We start from the raw sequence: 19,247 nt of genomic DNA on the forward strand, positions 1-19,247 counted from the left end.
GCATCCAGAACTTGAAATGCTGCTCCGGTAATCAGTCATTTTTAAAGCTATGAAATATAAAACAAAATAAGACCCTCATCCCCCCGAGGATGGCCACTTTGTTTTAAACGCCTGCAAGTTTTCAACAGAGATCGATTCTGTTCCCGCTGGGTCAAAGGAGGCCCCTTTGTCCCCGGCTCTTACTGTATCGCTGAAAAATGCACAGGCAACCGGAGAGGCTGCGAGTCACCAGAAAGGCTCCACAAGATGCGGCTTTGTTCGGTGACTTCCGGCGCAGGGTTGGCAGACTGTGACTCCCTCCCCACCCCCAGCTGGGCACACACTCACACGCAGTCAAGGTTCAGGCACTCCATCCTGGCAACAGGACATCAAGAGTTCAGTCCTGACATTGTTTCTTTCTTTTCTTTTCTTTTTTTTTTTTTTTTTGACAGGCAGAGTGGACAGTGAGAGAGAGAGAGAGAGAGAAAGGTCTTCCTTTGCCGTTGGTTCACCCTCCAATGGCCGCTGCGGCCAGTGCGCTGCAGCCGGCGCACCACACTGATCCAATGGCAGGAGCCAGGTACTTATCCTGGTCTCCCATGGGGTGCAGGGCCCAAGCACCTGGGCCATCCTCTACTGCACTCCCTGGCCACAGCAGAGAGCTGGCCTGGAAGAGGGGCAACAGGGACAGAATCCGGCGCCCCGACCGGGACTAGAACCCGGTGTGCCGGTGCTGCAAGGCGGAGGATTAGCTTAGTGAGCTGCGGCGCCGGCCCATTGTTTCTTAACAGTTGGAGACTGGCGTGAGAGAGGAGAGGCTGCCAGTGTCCCCACAAGAGCTCAAGGACATTCACTGTATGGTCCTGCCTTGGGGGTGACCAGGTCCCAGTGTCAGAACCTCCACACGTGTGGTTTGGAAGCTTTAGCCTAGTTCCTCCCAACAGGCCTTGGTCCAATCTTTCTACTTTCCATTAAATAATCAAACCAACCATCGAACCACCCAAACGTGATTTAGCTTTCAATCAGGTGGAGAGTGCTGTAGCCTTGGCTCATCTGAGCACCTGTCAGAGGATCTCAGCCTTTCTGGAGGGCTGTTCTTCTTTTTTAAATGATTCATTTATTTTGTTGAAAAGCAGAATTAGAGAGAGAGGGAGAGACAGAGAGGGAGAGACAGAGAGAGATCTTCCATCTGCTGGTTCACTCCCCAAATGGCTGCAGCGGCTGGAACTCAGCCAGGAGCCAGGAGCTCTCTCCGGGTCCCCTAGGTAGGTGGCAGGGGCCCACGCACTTGGGCCATCTTCTACCGCTTTCCCAGGTGCATTAGCAGGGAGCTGAATCAGAAGCAGAGCAGCTGGGATTCAAGATGGTGCCCCTAATGCTGTCCCTTGGAGGGCTTTTAGAAAGGACGTTGTATATTGTCATGAAAGGTGTCAATGGATCTGAAGGCCGCTCAGCTACTGAGTTCACGTGTTTGTCACGGAAATACCACAGGACTCCATACTGCATTCCAGTCCTATCCCCACCCCACCCCATCCCCACTGGACTGGGTTCAGCTGGATCTCAGTTTCAGTTCAATGATCAGAGTCTACCTTTAGTTTTAAAGGTGGTGTCAAAATCCATGGAACAAAGTATGCCACCCCGCTCCCCAAGCCATTTCCACCTAGGATTTCTGGACCTGGACATGAGTGGATACAAGGGCCCTCTTTCCATTTTTCATTTGTCCGCCTGAATTCATGAAGTCACGAATTAAAAGGGTAGAAACTTACTCTGGCTATGGTGTGCACAGGTGGGGCCTTCAGGAAGTGACCAGATTGGGTTAGGTCACCAAGGCAGAGCCCCTGGGATTGAGGCCTGTGGCTCCATTAAGGAGAGGGAGAGACCACATGGACACAGAGATCCACATGTGTGCAGCTGCCATTATGGGACGCAGTCAAGGGAGACCTTGCAGAGGCTTGCACTATGCTCTTTGGACATTGTACCTCGGAACTGTGAGCCCAAATAAACCTGGTTTCTTTATAAAGTAGCCCATCTCAGGGGTTTCATCATAGTAATGAATGCGGACTGATACCCGGTACCCTAGTCTACAGGAACTCCACAGCCAAGATGATGACAGGGATGGAGATGATGATGCTACTGATGTGGCAACACCTCAAGGGTACATGTAGAAGCTACTGCAGAATGTCACTTCCTTACAGTGGTCATTCCTGGTGACAAGTATCCAGGGACAGGAAGCCTGAGCTGAATCGACTTCACCAAGCCTTTGACTGGTCTTCTTATTTTTAGAAGCTGTTTGCCCAGCAGGAGAGAACTATTGATCTCAGGGAGATGCAGCAGCCATTTAGCATTCGTCCGTAGTCTCCCGAGGGTGATGTCACTCGCCTTTCAGAGCTAGGTGCTGGGGTGGCACAGTCAGCACCCCTCTTTCCAAACTATAAACACTGTGCAAAGTACATTCAGAAGGCAGGATCACTGTATTTTATTGCCCTTGCAATGAGTTTGATGCCCTCCCTGGAACACTATGTTATGATGGAAAGCAGCATAGACTCCTCTGTACATACTGCTTTATAGGCTGCTTCTGTTGCTGAGAGTGCGGATTACATAGGACTGCAAAACACAGGCGTAGGACCCCTTTTCTCTCTAGTGTATGATGAAATTCTAAATGAGGCACATAGCCTCTGACGATCAGGCTATGGTTTCTCCACCTTCCATATCTCATTTGCCACCCCCTACTCCCCATGCCCACATGGGACATCCATTTTTTTAGGGGATGAGGATGGTTAAGTCATAAGGAAGAGCAAAAGGAGGAAGACTCTTGGTAGTTTGCAAAGGAGGGACCTACATCTGCCCCCACCACATGGCACTTAGTGCTTGGCTTCCAACTGTCTATACAGATTCCACTGATCACCATCATCAGGTGTTAACCTGACTCCTCTGACTGCCCAGCTCCTCAGTGCTAAAGAAGAGAAAGAACTGTGGTTCCTTCAACCAGCTTCTTCCTCCAACCTAATGCATCCTTTAGGAGTCACTTATAGACATCCAGAGAACCACCTGACTGAATTCCTGCAACAAAGAGAGTTGGGACACACGTTCTTCGTAGGAATATGGTTTTCAGCATCAGTCCACACAAGCAGGTATATAAAAACTAACTAGGATCCTGTGGATACCAGGTCTACATGGCTGCAGAGGCACAGGTGCACAGAGAAATCATTCTCTGCAACACACACAGAAAATCCCCATGTCATCAGCACGGGTCAGGCATTCTGAGACTTTCTGCATGTACACAAATCAGGTACTGAAGCTGAAAGGATAACTGTGGGCCCCTTTACATGAGGAGGGGATTTCCTCCTGCCTCAGGGCACCCCTGTTACCAGTCTCCTAGCTGTACAGGTATCTGCGCATCCCCCCATGCATCTGAGGTCATGGTCCTTTTCTAGGTAGATCTACTTCGGCTCCCCACATTGACAGGTTGAATTCTGCCTCCCCCCCAAACGTCTATGATAAAATCCTAATCCCTAGGGCCTGAGGGTGTGACCAGACTTGGTGACAGGACCTTCACAGGGGGTGATCAAGTTAAAATAAGATCACTAAGGGTGGGCTCTCACCCAACACAACTGGTGACCTAATAAAATGGGGAACTTGGACAGGGAGCCACACACAAGGGGAGGACGCCACATGGAGAAGAGGTAGAGATGGGAGTGATGCAAAGATAGGCAGAGAATCACATGCTCTAGTAACCAGCAGAAGACGGGAGACGGGCATGGAACAGAGAGCAGCATGGCACAGAATCACCTACACAGCCCTCAGAAGAAACCAACCTGCTGACACCCTCACCTCAGATTTGTAGCCTTCAGGCTGTGAGACAAGGAATTTCTATTTCAGGGGCAGGCATTTGGCAGAGTGGTTAAGATGCCTGCTCTTGGGACACTTGCATCCCACACTGGAGTACCTGGATTTGAGTCCCAGCTCTGCTGCCACTTCCAGCTTCCTGCTAATGCGTATCCTGGGAGACAGCAGGTGGTGGCTCAAGTTCTTGGGCCCCTGCCACCCACATGAGTTCCAGGCTTTTGGCTTTGTCCTGGCCTAGCCCTGGATGTTGTGGGCATTTGAGGAATGAGCAAGTATACAGGATATTTCCTTCTATCTCTTTCTCTGCCCTTCAAATAAACAGTCATTAGAAAAGTGGGGCTGGCAGTGTGGCATAGCAGGTAAAGCCGTTGCCTGTGACACTGGCCTCCCATATGGGCATTGGTTCGAGATCTGGCTGCTCTGCTCCCTTCTAATGCACCTGGGAAAAGCACTGGAGGATGGTCCAAGAGCTTCAGCTCCTGCACCCATGTAGGAGATCTGGAAGAAGCTCCTGGTTCCTGGCTTTGTCCTGGACTAACCTCCAGCCATTGAGGCCATTTGGGGAGTGAACCAGTAGATGTAAGATTGATCTCTCTCTCTCTCTCCCCCTCTTCCCAACACTCTGCCTTTCAAATAAATACAAATAAATGTTTTAAATATTAGAAAAAAAAATTCTGTTTTGTAAGCCTCTCAGTATGTTACTTTGTGAAGACAGCCCTACATAGTAGGCATATGCAGTAACTTACATTAAGTGAATATCTGGCCAGCGCCGCGGCTCACTAGGCTAATCCTCCGCCTGCGGCACCGGCACCCCAGGTTCTAGTCCCGGTTGGGGCGCCGGATTCTGTCCCCGTTGCCCCTCTTCCAGTCCAGCTCTCTGATGTGGTCCAGGAAGGCAGTGGAGGATGGCCCAAGTCCTTGGGCCCTGCACCCGCATGGGAGACCAGGAGGAGGCACCTGGCTCCTGGCTTCAGATTGACGCAGTCTGATTGGTAGGGTGGTATTTTATGGGTGAAGAGTTTTTCAAGAGAAGGAATATGTCAGGGAGGCAGATTGCTCGAGTTCCCATTTACTCCTGTGTGGGGAGCAACTCGGACTAGACTAAGTTACTGGAATTAAGACTTATTCTATGCATCTGCTCTCCCACAATATGGCGCTGAGAAGGGAGAAACAGTTTCTGCTCAGCTGCCTCCAGTTCAACCAATAAACTGTAGGACCTGCTCCTGATTGGAGGAGAGCAGCGTACTTGGCGTGTGGGTAGCAGAGTTGGGATTGGTGGAAGAGGACTATAAAGGAGGAGAGAGACAACATGCACCAGGAACATCTAAGGGGAACATCTATCTGAAGGAACACCTGTGCAGCCCCTGAGAGAGCCGGCCGGTGGTGTGCCGCTCCTCCGCGGAAGTGGGGAATGTGGCAGGGGGAACCGCCCTTCCACGGAGGTGGAAGGGTCAGTAGCCAACCCGGGAAGAACCAGCAGCAAACCCGGGGAGGGCCAAGCAGACGAAAGAACAGCACAGGGTCTTGTGTCGTTCCCCCACGAAGACGGGGAGCGACACTCCTGCACTTAATTTAGATTACACGTATACTCCTGCAGACACGGGGAGAAACCTTCCATTTTATTTCTCTTCCCTGGCCTTCCCCTCACTGTCTGATGCCAACATCACAGGGGATATGGAGACGACCCAGGCAGGGGAACTCAGACGGAGACACTTGGACCTGTGGATCTCTTAGCTGGGTATGAAAAAGCTGGCTGCTCCCCAGGAAAGGCCCACAGTGCACTGACTGCTGAATGATCAAGTCCAGGGTCTTAGTACTTTCCCTTTAAATAAAGTCCTAGGGACTTACAAAATGCCTCCCTTTCTAACGCATTATTTCTTAACCCGACTCCCAGAGTCCTAAGGTCAACCTCTGGGGAAGTGGGCAGGGGAGCTTCATTTCATTAATCAACCAGTGCCCCAAGTGGGAAGTGATGGATCAGAAGGCACTGTCCCTGGCTGATAAGAGGGTGCCCTAACATGGCAGCTGAACTACACACTTTGAGAAGCACGGCTCCATGTCTAATTTCTATAATGCTGGTTTAGGGGAGAGGACATCTTAGATGCAAATAAATAAAATAGAGCCACATGGATTAGATATCACTTGGGGGAATGAAATATTTGGGAAATGAAGGAACTAGAAGTGGATATATAGCTAAGCTCTTCTAGTTAGGCTGATGGCTTCTCAGGGTTCAGTTTTAGGGCCCCTAAGAAGACTCAAAGAGAAAGCAGCATAGTCTAGCACGGGGAGCTCAGATGGTCTCGGGTTCTCTGCATTTTCACTGATGAGAGGTCACTAGAGAAAGGGCAGAGCTCACAGAGAAGTGCCTCTCAGACCAGCAGACTGTAGGCATTTTAAGAACTCCATCAAGAAAAATCTGGGCATGTGCCCTCACTAATGCACTGATATTCCATGCACATTAATAACCAAATTAAAAAGAATAATATAGAACACATTTTAATAGAAGCTCTACTATTTTCATCCCAGACACCAGTGGATGGTCTTGCTTTCTCCTTAGTTTCCTGCACCATCTCCGAGTCTGTACACATAGGGAACAGAAGACGTGCACATCACACTGACCATTCTCAAGTGTCTGGGGGCGGTCCATACTTCCCCAGTGGTGGTTGGTTGGAATTTTCATTTACTGTAAGGAAATCCACATGACTTGTTGGCTGAGGTTTAAGAGACTCTTCCCAGCAGCCTCAATGAGCAAATGTTTTTGGAAGAACAATAACTTGCATTTTCATGTAGAAACTGCCTCGATGCTGAGTGGTTCTGCAGAAACTGACATCATTCTGCTTGGTGTTTCTGTCCCATACTCCTGCCCCCAGTTTGGGAGTATTCTTGGAGTGCTGCACATATATTTTTTTTGATGCTATTAAAAATGTCAAGCTAAAATTATGTTTTCCATCTTGCTTACTCCATGAGTACAGCAGCCTTGGCTGCATGCTTTTCAAAGAGCTTAAGATTTCCAGTATATTACTACCGTCTCAAACAGCCACAGAGTGTCATAGCCTTGTGGCTTCAGAAATGTAAACTCCTCAGCAAATGTCCCCATTCTTTTAGCCACTTGTGCTGATAAGGGAGCATGGATTTTGCACATAGTGGTCAGATACCTGGTCTAATCCCTTCATGTGATGAAATTCAGGCCCAGGGAAGTCTACCCATGTGGGAGATCCGGAAGAAGCTCCTGGCTCTTGGCTTCGGATTGGCACAGTCTGGCCGTTGCGGCCAACTGGGGAGTGAACCATCAGATGGAAGACAACTCTCTCTCTTTCTCTCTGCCTTTCCTCTCTCTGTGTAACTCTGACTTTCAAATAAATAAATAAATAAATAAATAAATCTTTTAAAAAAATAACACTCTTCTTCTTCTGGGTTTTGTTACTGCCACGGCCAGCTGGCCATGGTGTTGGTATGCGGACATGGACTGAGACATGAGAGGCTGGGGGCTGACTCTCTCTGGGACAATGATGTCCTTTTCCATTTTTCCGGTCACTGACAGGGGAAGGGCTTTAGCATGAACAAGCAGGTGGCCAGCCTTATACATCTGCTTTCCGAGTCTCCCATCTTTCTACTCTCCACCTAAGATGCTGCTGGGAGAAGCCGGATTTGCTGGCATCTCTCACATCTGCAGAGATGTCTTCCATCGGCACTCACATACCTGCGGCTCTGCTTGGAGAAAGGTGCAAAGCAAAGGTGGAGAAATGGGAGGTGAGAGGAAAGAGTGATGGTAAAAGGTGCCCCTGTTTGGGAGGCGGGGCTGATTGTCTAGGGTCAAGAAGGCTCTGCTCCTTCTCTCCTTCTTACCAGCCCCAAGGGGTAACCCTACTTGTAATGTGTGCAAACTTGAATAAACTGGGCCAGGAAGCAGTCTAGGACTACAACTCCCAAGTGCAGGGACAAGGTTTGGGTATCCGGGGCCTGGGGTAGCAGAGCTGGGTGGCCAGCCAAGATCATTGTCTAGTGCTCAAGAACCTGCTACGCGAAGAGGGATGAGGAACAGAACAAGACCAATGGGTGGGAGTTGCAGGGACAGGGATTTCAGTTCAATGATGGGGCAGACCCTCTAGAGAGTACCTAGCACTGAGGTAATCAGAGAGATCTGGACAGCGGAAGAGTAAACAGGGTAATCACAATGATAACTGAGGTCGCTGCCTGCGATGCTGGCATCCCATATCAGTGCCGGTTTCAGTGCAGGCTGCTCCCTTCTGACCCAGCTTCCTGCTGGACCACTGCTGATTTAGCTTTCTTGGCCTTGGAAAAGCAGCAGAAGATGGCCCAAAAGCTTGGGCCCTGCCACCCACATGGGAGACCCACATGAAGGTCCTGGCTCCTGCATGGCTCAGCCCTGGCCATTGCAGCCATCTGGAGAGTTTACCAGCAGATGGAAAAATCTCTCTCTCTCTCTCTCTCCCTCTCTTCCTCTCTCTCTCTCTCTCTCTCTGTAAGTCTTTCAAATAAATATATAAATCTTAAAAAAAAAAACCCTAGATAATAGAGTGCTTGTAGATATAGATCAGGTACTTTTTTTTGACAATTAAAAAAAAAGATTTATTTTATTTATTTGAAAGCCAGAGTTACAGAGAGAAAGGGAGAGACAGAGAGAGAAATCTTCCATCTGCTGGTTCATGCCCCAAATGGCTGCGATGGCCAGGGCTGGGCCAACTGGAAGCCAGGATTCAGGAGCTTCTTCCAGGTCTCCCGTGTCGGTGCAGAGGCCCAAGCACTTGGGTCATCTTCTGCTGCTTTCCCAGGGCATAGCAGAGAGCTGGATCGGACGTGGAGCAAATCAGTGTCCACATGGGATGCCAGTGTTGCAGGTGGCAGCTTTACCCATTATGCCATGACAGCCCAAGAATTTTTTTAAGATTTATTATTTTTTTATTTGAATGGCAGCTACAGAGAAAGAGGGAAAGTCAAAGCATGAGCGTGAGAGAGCGAGAGTCTGCAAGTGAGCAGCCGGGACTCAAACCAGCAGCTACCGGGAAGCTAGCACTGTGCCTTAGCCCGCTACGCCATGATGCCAGCCCCTGGGTGCTGTGCTAAATAGCTACACCAACTTGCATTTTCATAACTCGCCATCTTACAAATGCACAGGTAAAGAAACAGGTGACTCACTTAAGGCTACAGAAGGACGGAGAGTCGGGATTGAATCCTGGCAGACGTCTACATACTATACCCCAACACTCAGCAGCGTCTGTACAAAGCAAGGACTCATCATTCTACTGCTATCATAAAGAGTCAGTGCAATGTTTGTACAGTGGCAAAGGCAGAAGCTTCAGAGCTGTTCTGTGTGACACCGTACAAGGTAACTGATTTCTCCATGCCATAGTATTCCCATCTGTAAAATGGGCATGAAATGTTTATCTCATAGGGAGGCTCAAAGATAAAATCATTTCATGCATAGAAAATACTGAGAGGAATGCCAGGCAGATAGTAGGTGCGCAACAAATGTTACCAAATACCATAAAAACATGCCCCAGATGACAAATACGTATGGTGAGATTTAGTGTATTAACTGAAAGTTATGCCCATGTCTGTAGCATGCATACACAAAGGGCAGACACTCAGGAAGACCCTCCGGGTACTAATGAGACGTCATTACCAACAACTTAACTGTGCAGCAGAGAGTGTATCCCTTTGCATCGTCCTTTGTCTAGCCGTAACTCACATGCAGGTAGGACCCCAATCTTATGGAACGATGGTGGCTTTTCTGCAGGTGGTTCTTCTCCCTGGAAACCTGCCCCTCAGTTTATCCCTGAACCTCAGATCCCATGAAACATCCAACAATTGCATGGGTGAAGAAGAACGATAGACCACGCGTGGGGACAGAAAGGGATGTCTTCCGTTGGCTTGGTGGCGGAGCGGGGATGGAGATGGAGTCCTGCCCACGTCTGCAGAGCCAGGCTCAGCAGCCAGGTGAGACGGTGCTGCATCTTACCTGGTGAGCTTGGTGCCGATCTGCTGCCTCAGCTCCAGCCTCTCCTCATCCGTCTGCCGGGGGAGGATGTTCTTTTCTTCCAGCTCTCGCTTGGAGGGCCTGTTGCTGAGTTTGATGGCTAAGGAGTCCTTCCTGCACACCTTCATGGCCAGGGAGCCTGCAGGAAGGAGAAGCACAGCAGTTAACGCTGACTCGTATCTGCCCATGCTCCTCTAAGACCAACCTCGGGCCGTCGCGTAGAAGGCAGCAAGAAAGACATAAAGGGCTTAACTCCTGAGAGTGAGTAAAGCCTCCGTTTGTAGAGCTCCTGCCCTCCGCACCCTCTGCACACCCAGCACTGTGCGGGGCATGTGGGCAGCCACGGGGAGCCAGTGATCGGATCCTTGCCCTCTGAGCCTCCCGGTGTGCAGAAAGGATGGCGGCACTGGCTGCAGACTGCAAGAGACTGCAAAGAGGAGTGAGGACACGGCCTTCCCCTCTCCCGCAGAAGCTCTGCAGAGGAAGAGGGCTGGCCCCTGCAGGGCAGGTGAGACTCCCGCAGGCAGCAGGGGGCACGGGGGCATCTCCAGAGATGGAGAGATCAGCTAAGCCAGCGCTGGGGGACAGGGAGGCAGGTGAAGTGCGGTGGACAGAGGGGGCCCATTTGGGGGTGGGTGTGAACGGAAGATCTTTGAAATAGGCAGTAGTCTGGATTTTTTTTTTCTTTTTAACATATGAGTTCTGGGATACTTGGCGAAGCCCAGAGGCATTTGTGGTTGTGAAAACTAGGATGGTACAGCAGATGCTGAGCCTCGTGGTTGAAACCCAAGACAAGACATTGTGTTCCATGTTGGGGTGCCTGGGCTCAAGCTCTGATTCCTGACTCCAGCTTCTCTTTTCATAAGCACCCTGGGAAGCAGCGGGGATGGCTCAGGAACTGGGTTCCTGCCACCCATGCGGGGGACTTGGCTTGCGAGCTGGCAGCTGGGGGCTCTGTCTGTAAGTGGAGTTGCCGTGGGGAGGTGGCTGTGGGCATCTAGCGCATGGGGGCCAGGCTTCCGGCTGGACATTCTGCAGTGCACAGGACAGCCCCACAGAGGACAGTGTGGTCCAGAACGGTCAGAGCGCTGCGGCTGAGAAGCCTGGTAGGAAACACTCAGATCCCTGGACGTCCAATGGCTAACAGGAGTAACAGCCGCTGCTTCTACTCGCAGATCTTCAGGTCTCCGGCTGCCCCTCTCTGGTTCTCTCCTCAGCCTCCCTCTGACCACTGCACAGATCACCAGCTGTCTTACTAGCTCTCCCATTTAGCTGGCTACCCAATGCCCGCTAAGTTGACAGCACGAGGCAGGCACCGGCCAGCAGCAAATGCGGGGGTTCCTTTGACTTTTATCTAGCAGGACTTTTCTCTCCTCCTCTCCTGGTTCTAGAACAGGGGCCTTGGAATCCCCTACAGTTGGTATCAAGTGCCAGCACTGCCCCTTAGCAATCCAGCTCCGCACTGGCTGCTTCCCTCCCCACCTGTGACATGGGGCAAAAGGGTCTGTGCCAGGGGCTTGTAGTAAGATGCAGATGAGAATATGGTCTGAGCATGCTGGCAGGCACACTGTATGCAATCAACTTACTGACCAAAAAGCTGACCAAACATTAGGCTATACTCATATCACTAAAATCTACCTGTTATTCATGGCACGCATAGATTTTGAACTTTGCTTTCTTTATTTCTTCTCTTGTTTCTTTAAAGGTCTTAAATAAGAAATTTAAATCCTCACCACCTCTGGTTGCTGAGCTATGCTTAAAAATGGATTTGTTCCATAAACAGTGGTTAGTGTTTACTTCACTCAAAAAATAATTATTTACTTGAGTGACAGATACAGAGTTCCTATTTGCTAATTGACTCCCAGATTGCCCTCAATGCTTGTGTCTGGACCAGGCTGAAGCCAGGAGCCAGGAACTCAATCCGGCTCTCACACACGGAGGGCAGGGCCCAAGGACCTGAGCCATCACCTGTTGTGTCCAAGGATGCCCACCAGCAGGAAGCCGGAATCAGGAGCAGTGCCAGGACTTGAACCCAGGCACTCCAATATGGGATGTGAGGGTCTTAACCCACGTGTGAGCTACTAGGCCACACGCCTGCCCCAGTAGTTAGTATTTCTGAATTTTTTTTTTTTTTGACAGGCAGAGTGGACAGTGAGAGAGAGAGACAGAGAGAAAGGTCTTCCTTTGCCGTTGGTTCACCCTCCAATGGCCGCCGCGGCCGGCGCACTGCGGCTGGTGCACCGCGCTGATCCGATGGCAGGAGTCAGGTGCTTTTCCTGGTCTCCCATGGGGTGCAGGGCCCAAGCACCTGGGCCATCCTCCACTGCACTCCCTGGCCACAGCAGAGAGCTGGCCTGGAAGAGGGGCAACCGGGACAGAATCCAGCGCCCCGACCGGGACTAGAACCCGGTGTGCCGGCGCCGCTAGGCGGAGGATTAGCCTAGTGAGCCGTGGCGCCGGCTCGAATTTTTTCTAGATAAGGACTGTTGAGCACTCATTCCCTTCCCAAGGGAACCAACAAAGGAAAGACCATGTCAGGAGGTAGGAGGTGGTGGACAGGCGCTGCCAGTTTTGCAGCCATGAGGGTGCTTAGAGGACATTCACTTTCTTGTTTTACTGGTGAAGGAACTGAGGCTCCAAGAGGTTAACAGCTGCCCTGGGACCCAAGGCCAGGCCACACCAGAGCCGGGACTGGAACCCAGATGGTTGGGCGGTTGGGTTAGCTCTCTCTTCTCAATGCCAACTTGGCCTTCCCCGGGGAGAACTGGGATGTACGTACTGGTATACAATGAGCTGTCATCCTCCTCCTCCTCCTCCTCTTCCTCCTCTTCTCTCGTGTATAGGCAAGAAGAGTCTTCATAGTCTGACTCGTGAGGCACATTTTCTTTATTGTCATCACATTCAATCACAACAGTTGGCACTTGTCTTATTTCTGGAAGGCCCAAGGGTCCTGCTTTTGTGACACCGTCACCAGAGTGCAAACCAGAGCTGTGGTAAGTAGTGGAACAGGGGACGCGCTGCTCAGAGCTGTGCAGAGAGAGGGAGAAAAAAGGAAATTGATAGCGTCACTTCAATGCATCAGAACTATGTTAAAATTCAGTTGTCCAGCCCTAAGAGACAAAGCTTCCTCGAGGCAGCGTAAGTCCCACTGCTCATTTTACAGTTCATCGCTTTAGGGCGGCAGCTTCCTGGTGGTGGTAGGAACATGAAATAGGACTTAAGAATATTCTAGCTCCTGGTGGAAGGAGCGTGGTGACGGTTGCACAACGATGCCGTGTACCTAATGCCACTCTACTGTCTACTTCAACATGGTTAAGATGGTACATTTTATGTCATATGCATTTGCCACAGTTTAAAAGAATAAAAATGAGGGAAAAAACAGAGACTTAATTCCACAGAAATTTCTGGCTAAGATCAATATCTCCAAGGGCCAAGGAAGGTTCAGTTGCAGCATACACATCACACGGGGACACTAAAGACTCACTACAGGAAGGCAGTAAGTGAGGTTCAGGTTTCCACAAGCTACCCAGGGTGATGGCGGAAGCTGATTGTGGGAGAGGATGAATGGTCATGGCTGGAGATGTTGAGGAAGAGAAGAGGTGGGGTAAACTGAGGGCTGCAAACCTGTGCTTCGACCCTAGCATGGACATGTCCAGGACAGCCTAGAGAAAGTTCTCTCCCAGGGACAGCTTAGATCTCAGCAGGGAGCCCCAGACAATGTCAGGTTCACATTTCTGTAGTCATTTTTTTTCTTTTGTTTGCTCTTTTAAAAGACTTATTAAAAGGCAGAGTTAGAGAAAGAGAGGAGAGAGAGAAGAGAAAGAGAGAGAGAGAGAGAGAGAGAGAGAGAGAGAGAGAGAGGTCTTCCATCTACTGGTTTATTCCCCAAATGGTTGCTTTGGCCAAGTTGAAACCAGGAGCCAGGAGCTTCATTCAGGTCTCCCACTTGGGTGGCAGGGGCCCAAGTGCTTGAGTTAGCTTTTGCTGCTTTTTCAGACACATTAGCAGACAGCTGGGTCAGAGCAGAGCAGCTGGGGCCAGAACCAGTATCTGCACAGGATGCTGGCCTCTCAGGCTGTGGCTTAAACTGCTGTGCCACAACTCCAGCTCCCACAGGTCAGTTTTCTAAGAGGCAAGGATGATGATGTTCTTAGAGGCAAGACAGATAACACACACATGCACGCACTTAAGGATTTATTTTATTTACTTGAAAGGCAGAGTGACAGAGAGTGAGAGACAGAGAGAGAAAGAGATCTTCCATCCACTGGTTCACTCCCCAAATGGTAACAACAGCCAGGGCTGGGCCAGGCCAAAGTCAGGAGCCTAGAATTCTATTTTTTTTTTTTTTTTTGACAGGCAGAGTGGACAGTGAGAGAGAGAGAGACAGAGAGAAAGGTCTTCCTTCCATTGGTTCACCCCCAAATGGCCACCAAGGCCGGCGTACTGCGCCGATCTGAAGCCAGGAGCCAGGTGCTTCCTCCTGGTCTCCCATGCGGGTGCAGGGCCCAAGCACTTGGGCCATCCTCCACTGCACTCCCGGGCCACAGCAGAGAGCTGGACTAGAAGAGGGGCAGCCGGGACAGAATCCAGCGCCCCAACCGGGACTAGAACCCAGGGCGCCGGCGCCGCAGGTGGAGGATTAGCCTAGTGAGCCGCGGTGCTGGCCATGGAGCCTAGAATTCTATCTGGGTCTCCATGTAGGTGGTAGGGGTCCAACTACTGGAGCTATCATTTGCTGCTTTCCCAGGTGCATTAGCAGGGAGCCAGGTTAGAAATGGAGCAGTCAGGACTTCAACCGGTGCTCAAATGGGATGCTGCTGTCACAAGTGGTGGCTTTACCATTAGCCTCCCAAATGCATTTAACTAAAAAGAAAACAGCTATGCAAGTTCATCCCTGGGAAGCTAGGAAATATATATCATCAAAAATAAGGAAAATAGTTATTTTCTCAGTAGAATTTATCTGAGGGTCCCACAGTAATTTAGAATCCCGTCTGTGACAGTCTCTGGATGGGCCCGGCAAGAATAATGAGACCGTGCCAGGAACGCAGGGTTATGTTTGCTATTCTCAGATTAACTGAAAGTGGAAATTTCGGCCTTCATTTAAGAAATTTATAAACACAAGAAATTCAAGACATTTTATCATCGAAAAATAATGAACTGGAGCATGAGTTCCATCTGTAGGTTTACAGTGAATATTTTACCCAAAAGAAATCACACTTATGACATATGATGCACGAGTCTCCTTTGAAGTTTTCAGTTATGCTTTACATCGTGGCTATGTCCAATTTAAATTCAATTAACATTCTTCAATGCATTGTTTCCAAATAACTGTTTTTCTCTTTGTATTTTTCATGTAGCTTGTTGAGTGACACAAAAGGAAAACCCAGTTAACACATTATGAGCTTTGATATTCAGGGCAATGAACTAAATCAAACGAAAGAAAACTCAACCCTTTACTACTGAACAGGATTAAATCATGTCTTTACAAAAATGCAGTATCTGATTAGACATTAGCAGCCAATTTCCTGCAAGTGGCAATGAGGGCAGAAGGTGAGATACAGGGTGACATATTATGGGTCTTCAAGAAGTCCTGGAAAACAATGCATGGATATCACATATTCTGCACAACATTCACTGATCTTTTAATCCTGTTTCCCACAAACGTTTGGAAGTATCTGTGTGACCCTGGCTGCCCTACCCTGCAAACTGGCTCTTCTATCAAGCACAGGCAGTCACTGTATCCCAACTGCACGTGGAGTTCACTTTGGGCGTTGAGGGAGCTGGGCGTGAAAGTGGCAACAATGCAATCCCAAGCCTCGTGTTTCACCCTACCCTTGCCTTCTCCTGCCCCCACTTAGCAGTTCCATCAGCAATGGCTCCTTTACAGGCTCAGAATTGAGGATGTGACGGCTGGGAGCCCAGCAGGAAAAGCAGATGATGAATATTCTTGCTTGGTGGGCAGACTCTTTGGAGGGAAAAAAGTTGGGGACCAGAACGCATGTGTTCTTTAAGGTAGAAGGCGCCAAGCTGACCTAAGAGAGTAGAGAAGGGAGAAATACCGTGCAAAGCAAGACAGGTGACACAGGTAGTCTGCATGAAGGATGAAGGAAGAGGCACCCAGATCTCATTGTGTAAATTCTTCTTTTTTAAATTTTATTTATTTGTTTGAAAGTCAGAATTACAGAGAGAGAGAGAGAGGGACAGAGAGAGATCCTCCATCTGCTGGTTCTTTCTCCAAATGCCTGCAACAGTCAGGGCTGGGCCAGGCCAAAGCCAGGAGCCTGGAGCTTCATCCAGGTTTCCCACATGGCTCCTTGCTGGACTGGAAGTGGAGCAGCTGGGACTCGAACCAGCACCCATACGGGATGCCAGCAGTAGTACAGATGGCAACTTAACCTGCTATGCCAAAGCCCTGGCCCTTTGTGTAATTGCTGATTTGCTGAGTTTCAGGTTGACATTCCGGAAGCTGCCATATTGAGGTTCTACTTAGTGACTTATTTGCAGCCCTGCTTTGGTTCCTGGGCAGTTAACCCATTAATGCAAGGGCTCCCAACTCAATCTTGAGTGAAGCAGGCTTTTTCTCTTTATGTCTCCAGGTCAGTGATTCACTCAATGGCACTCCGGTGGCGGAAAGAGTCACCACATCCTTCAAAAGACCTGTTACTCCCTGGGGAAAAGCTAATGCGTGCACTAAGCTCTTTCCTAGACCATTCACATCAAAACTCTTTGGCGTGAAGCATTTCATCGACTTGGAATTTAAAAACAGACTTCACTGCACATGGGTTGTGTTCACCATTTCCCTTCCCATTGGCTGACCAGCTGCTAAAACCACAGGGAAGGGGGTGGCACTGTGGCGTAGCCAGTAAGGCCGCTGCCTACAGGGCCGGCATCCCATACAGGTGCCAGTTCAAGACCCGGCTGCTCCACTTCCGATCCAGCTCTCTGTTATGGCCTGGGAAAGCAGTGGAAGATGGCTCAAGTCTTTGGGCCACTGAACCCACATGGGAGACCTGGAAGAAGCTCCTGGCTTCAGATCGGCGCAGCTCCAGCCGTTGCAGCCAACTAGGGAGTGAACCAGCTGATAGAAGACCTCTCTCTCTCTCTCTCTGTCTCTCCTTCTCTCTCTGTGTAACTCTGACTTTCAAATAAATAAAAATACATATTTAAAAAAATAAAAAATAAATAAAATCACAGGGAACACAAAGCATTTCACCTAACCTCCTAGACAGCGCCTCTGATAGTACTGAAGATAGGAAGGGAACAGCGGATATTTTTAAACCCTTACATGTGCCATGTGTCAACTCACTCGAGCCCCACAAGATCCCTAGGAGACAGGTCTTACTGTGATTTCCCCACGTGAGGAGCAAAATCCAAGGCATATACGGCCAATTTCATGTAATCTGAGAGTCGCAGGTGTTACTAAAGTCAGGCAGTGAGACTACAGGGCCCAATCTCCCACTGACGCCACTGCTGCTGCCTGTGCAGAGGCTGTGGTCCTGCCAGGGCATCCAGCCTTACTCTTCTCCCAGAACCTCCTTTGCATCAATATCACCCACCCTCTATGCTGTTATCAAACCCTTCTGATCAATTCTCCCAACTGAAAGAGCTTTGAAAGTCCTCATTACAAACTGAATAAGCTCCAACCTCTTGGGTATTAGACTAGGAGATATCTCACAATATGACAAACCTCCCTCCCCCAACTTTTCTTTCTATTTTTAAAAAAGAGATTTATTTTTTTATTTGAAAGGTAGAGTTCTGGGGGAGGGAGAGAGAGAGAAGGGGAGGGAGAGAGAGAGAGGAAGAGAGAGAGCTTTCATCCACTGGCTCACTCCCCAGATGGCTGCAATGGCTGGAGCTGGGCCGGTCTGAAGTCAGGAGCTTCACCCAGGTGTCCCACGTGGGTGCAGGGGCCCAAGGATTTAGGCCATCTTCTGCTACTTTCCCAGGTACATTAGCAGGGAGCTGCATCAGGAGTGGCACAGCCAGGACTTGAACCAGCACCAATATGGGATGCCAGTGCTGCAGGGTGGGCCTTTAACCTTCTGAGCCTCAACACTGGCCCCAGTTTCTTTCAATCTAATTTCCTTCTATTATTTATCCCATTTCAAGTGTTCCAGCCACATCAGGACACTTGGTACTGCTCAAGTACACGGCAGGCTTCCCTGATGCCTCCCTCCGCTCTTCTAGTCACTCCGCCTCAGGACCCGGTCTGCCGTGCCCTCGCGTCCTCGGCACAGTTCGGATGCCTTGTCTGTGCCCTCGCGTCCTCGGCACAGTTCGGATGCCTTGTCTTTGGAGCAGCCTTTTCTGGTGGAAACCAGCTCCCTCTCTGTGCTCTTCCCTCTGTAGGGCGTCTGTCGTGTGATGTCACAGCGCCGTGGCTCAGCACCACCACCCCCTACCCCCTTGACTGAGCCTCTCAGGGACAGGCTGCTCATCAGCCATCTTCACACCCCGCCTCCTCACTGCGCATGCTTCTGGAACTGGCGGGAAAACCAATCCAATCACTGAGGTCTCTGGGAATCAGAATAAGCCAGATTACATTTCCCATCGCTTAGTTCACAAAGGTGGGTATCCTAGACCCTTCAAAAGAGTGCTACTGTTGCAGGGGACGTGTCCCCGTGAAAGGAGAATGAAGGCTTTTGGAAATAGCCATCTAGAGTTCTCTTTCCTACGAGGACAATCATAGATCTCTGGCACAGAAAGCTACCTCTGCAGGGAACACACAGGTCTGCAAGTGCCTCTAGCCCACGATTCCACGTGCACAGCACATGTCCCAGGGAGAGCTTCCAGTTATTACAGTTTGCAGTTCTACACTCTCAGGGTGACAGGCCAGGGCCAGGCTGCTCTGTAAGGTGAGGTCATTGGACTAGATGTTGAAATCTACATGGTTTCTGCAATGAACTTCAACAAACACCTTATTCTCCAGGCCTTATGCCCAGACTGGAGATAGTCCCCAACAACATAATTTGCCTGACGAAAATGTAATAGGGATGAACACTCAGAGACTGAACAGTGGCATAGGTTGTTCATGGGACGTTGCACCATTACACAATTTGGAACATTTCCATTCCATGACTTATGTGTTCTGGGGGAGCTGAAGGAGCGAGAGCATCTTTCAAAACAGCTTCGGCAGCCGGCACCAATGGTCCGTTACATGCCCTGTGGAAGCGCTCTGGGGGTGGGGCAATCGGCACAGCAGTTAGGATACCACTTAGGATGCCTGTGTCCCATATCCAAGCACCCAAATCTGAGTACTGATTCCACTTTCCCGCTGAAGCACACCGTGGGAGGCAGCAGCTGATGGCTCAAGAACTCGAGTCCCTGCTACCCACGTGGGAGACTTGGATTGAGTTCCTGGCTCCTGGCTTCAGTCTGGCCCAGCCCTGGCCTTGCTCTGAGGGCATGTGGGGTATGAACCAAC

General features: G+C 50.0%; 1 protein-coding gene across 15 annotated transcripts in view; it reads right to left on the bottom strand.

Annotated features, from left to right (window-relative positions):
- PHACTR1 (phosphatase and actin regulator 1) overlaps positions 1 to 19,247 on the bottom strand; it is a 582,572-nt gene that overhangs the window by 39,799 nt on the left and 523,526 nt on the right. For all 15 annotated transcript variants that reach the window (XM_051855839.2, XM_051855837.2, XM_051855844.2 and 12 more), the window contains 2 exons: positions 12,603 to 12,850; positions 9,806 to 9,962 (listed from right to left, as the gene is read on the bottom strand). In XM_051855839.2, coding sequence (XP_051711799.1) covers positions 9,806 to 9,962; positions 12,603 to 12,850 — 405 coding nt within the window. The remainder of the gene's footprint in view (positions 1 to 9,805; positions 9,963 to 12,602; positions 12,851 to 19,247) is intronic.

The sequence above is a fragment of the Oryctolagus cuniculus genome, chromosome 5, assembly GCF_964237555.1.
Source record: "Oryctolagus cuniculus chromosome 5, mOryCun1.1, whole genome shotgun sequence".
Taxonomy (NCBI): domain Eukaryota; kingdom Metazoa; phylum Chordata; class Mammalia; order Lagomorpha; family Leporidae; genus Oryctolagus; species Oryctolagus cuniculus.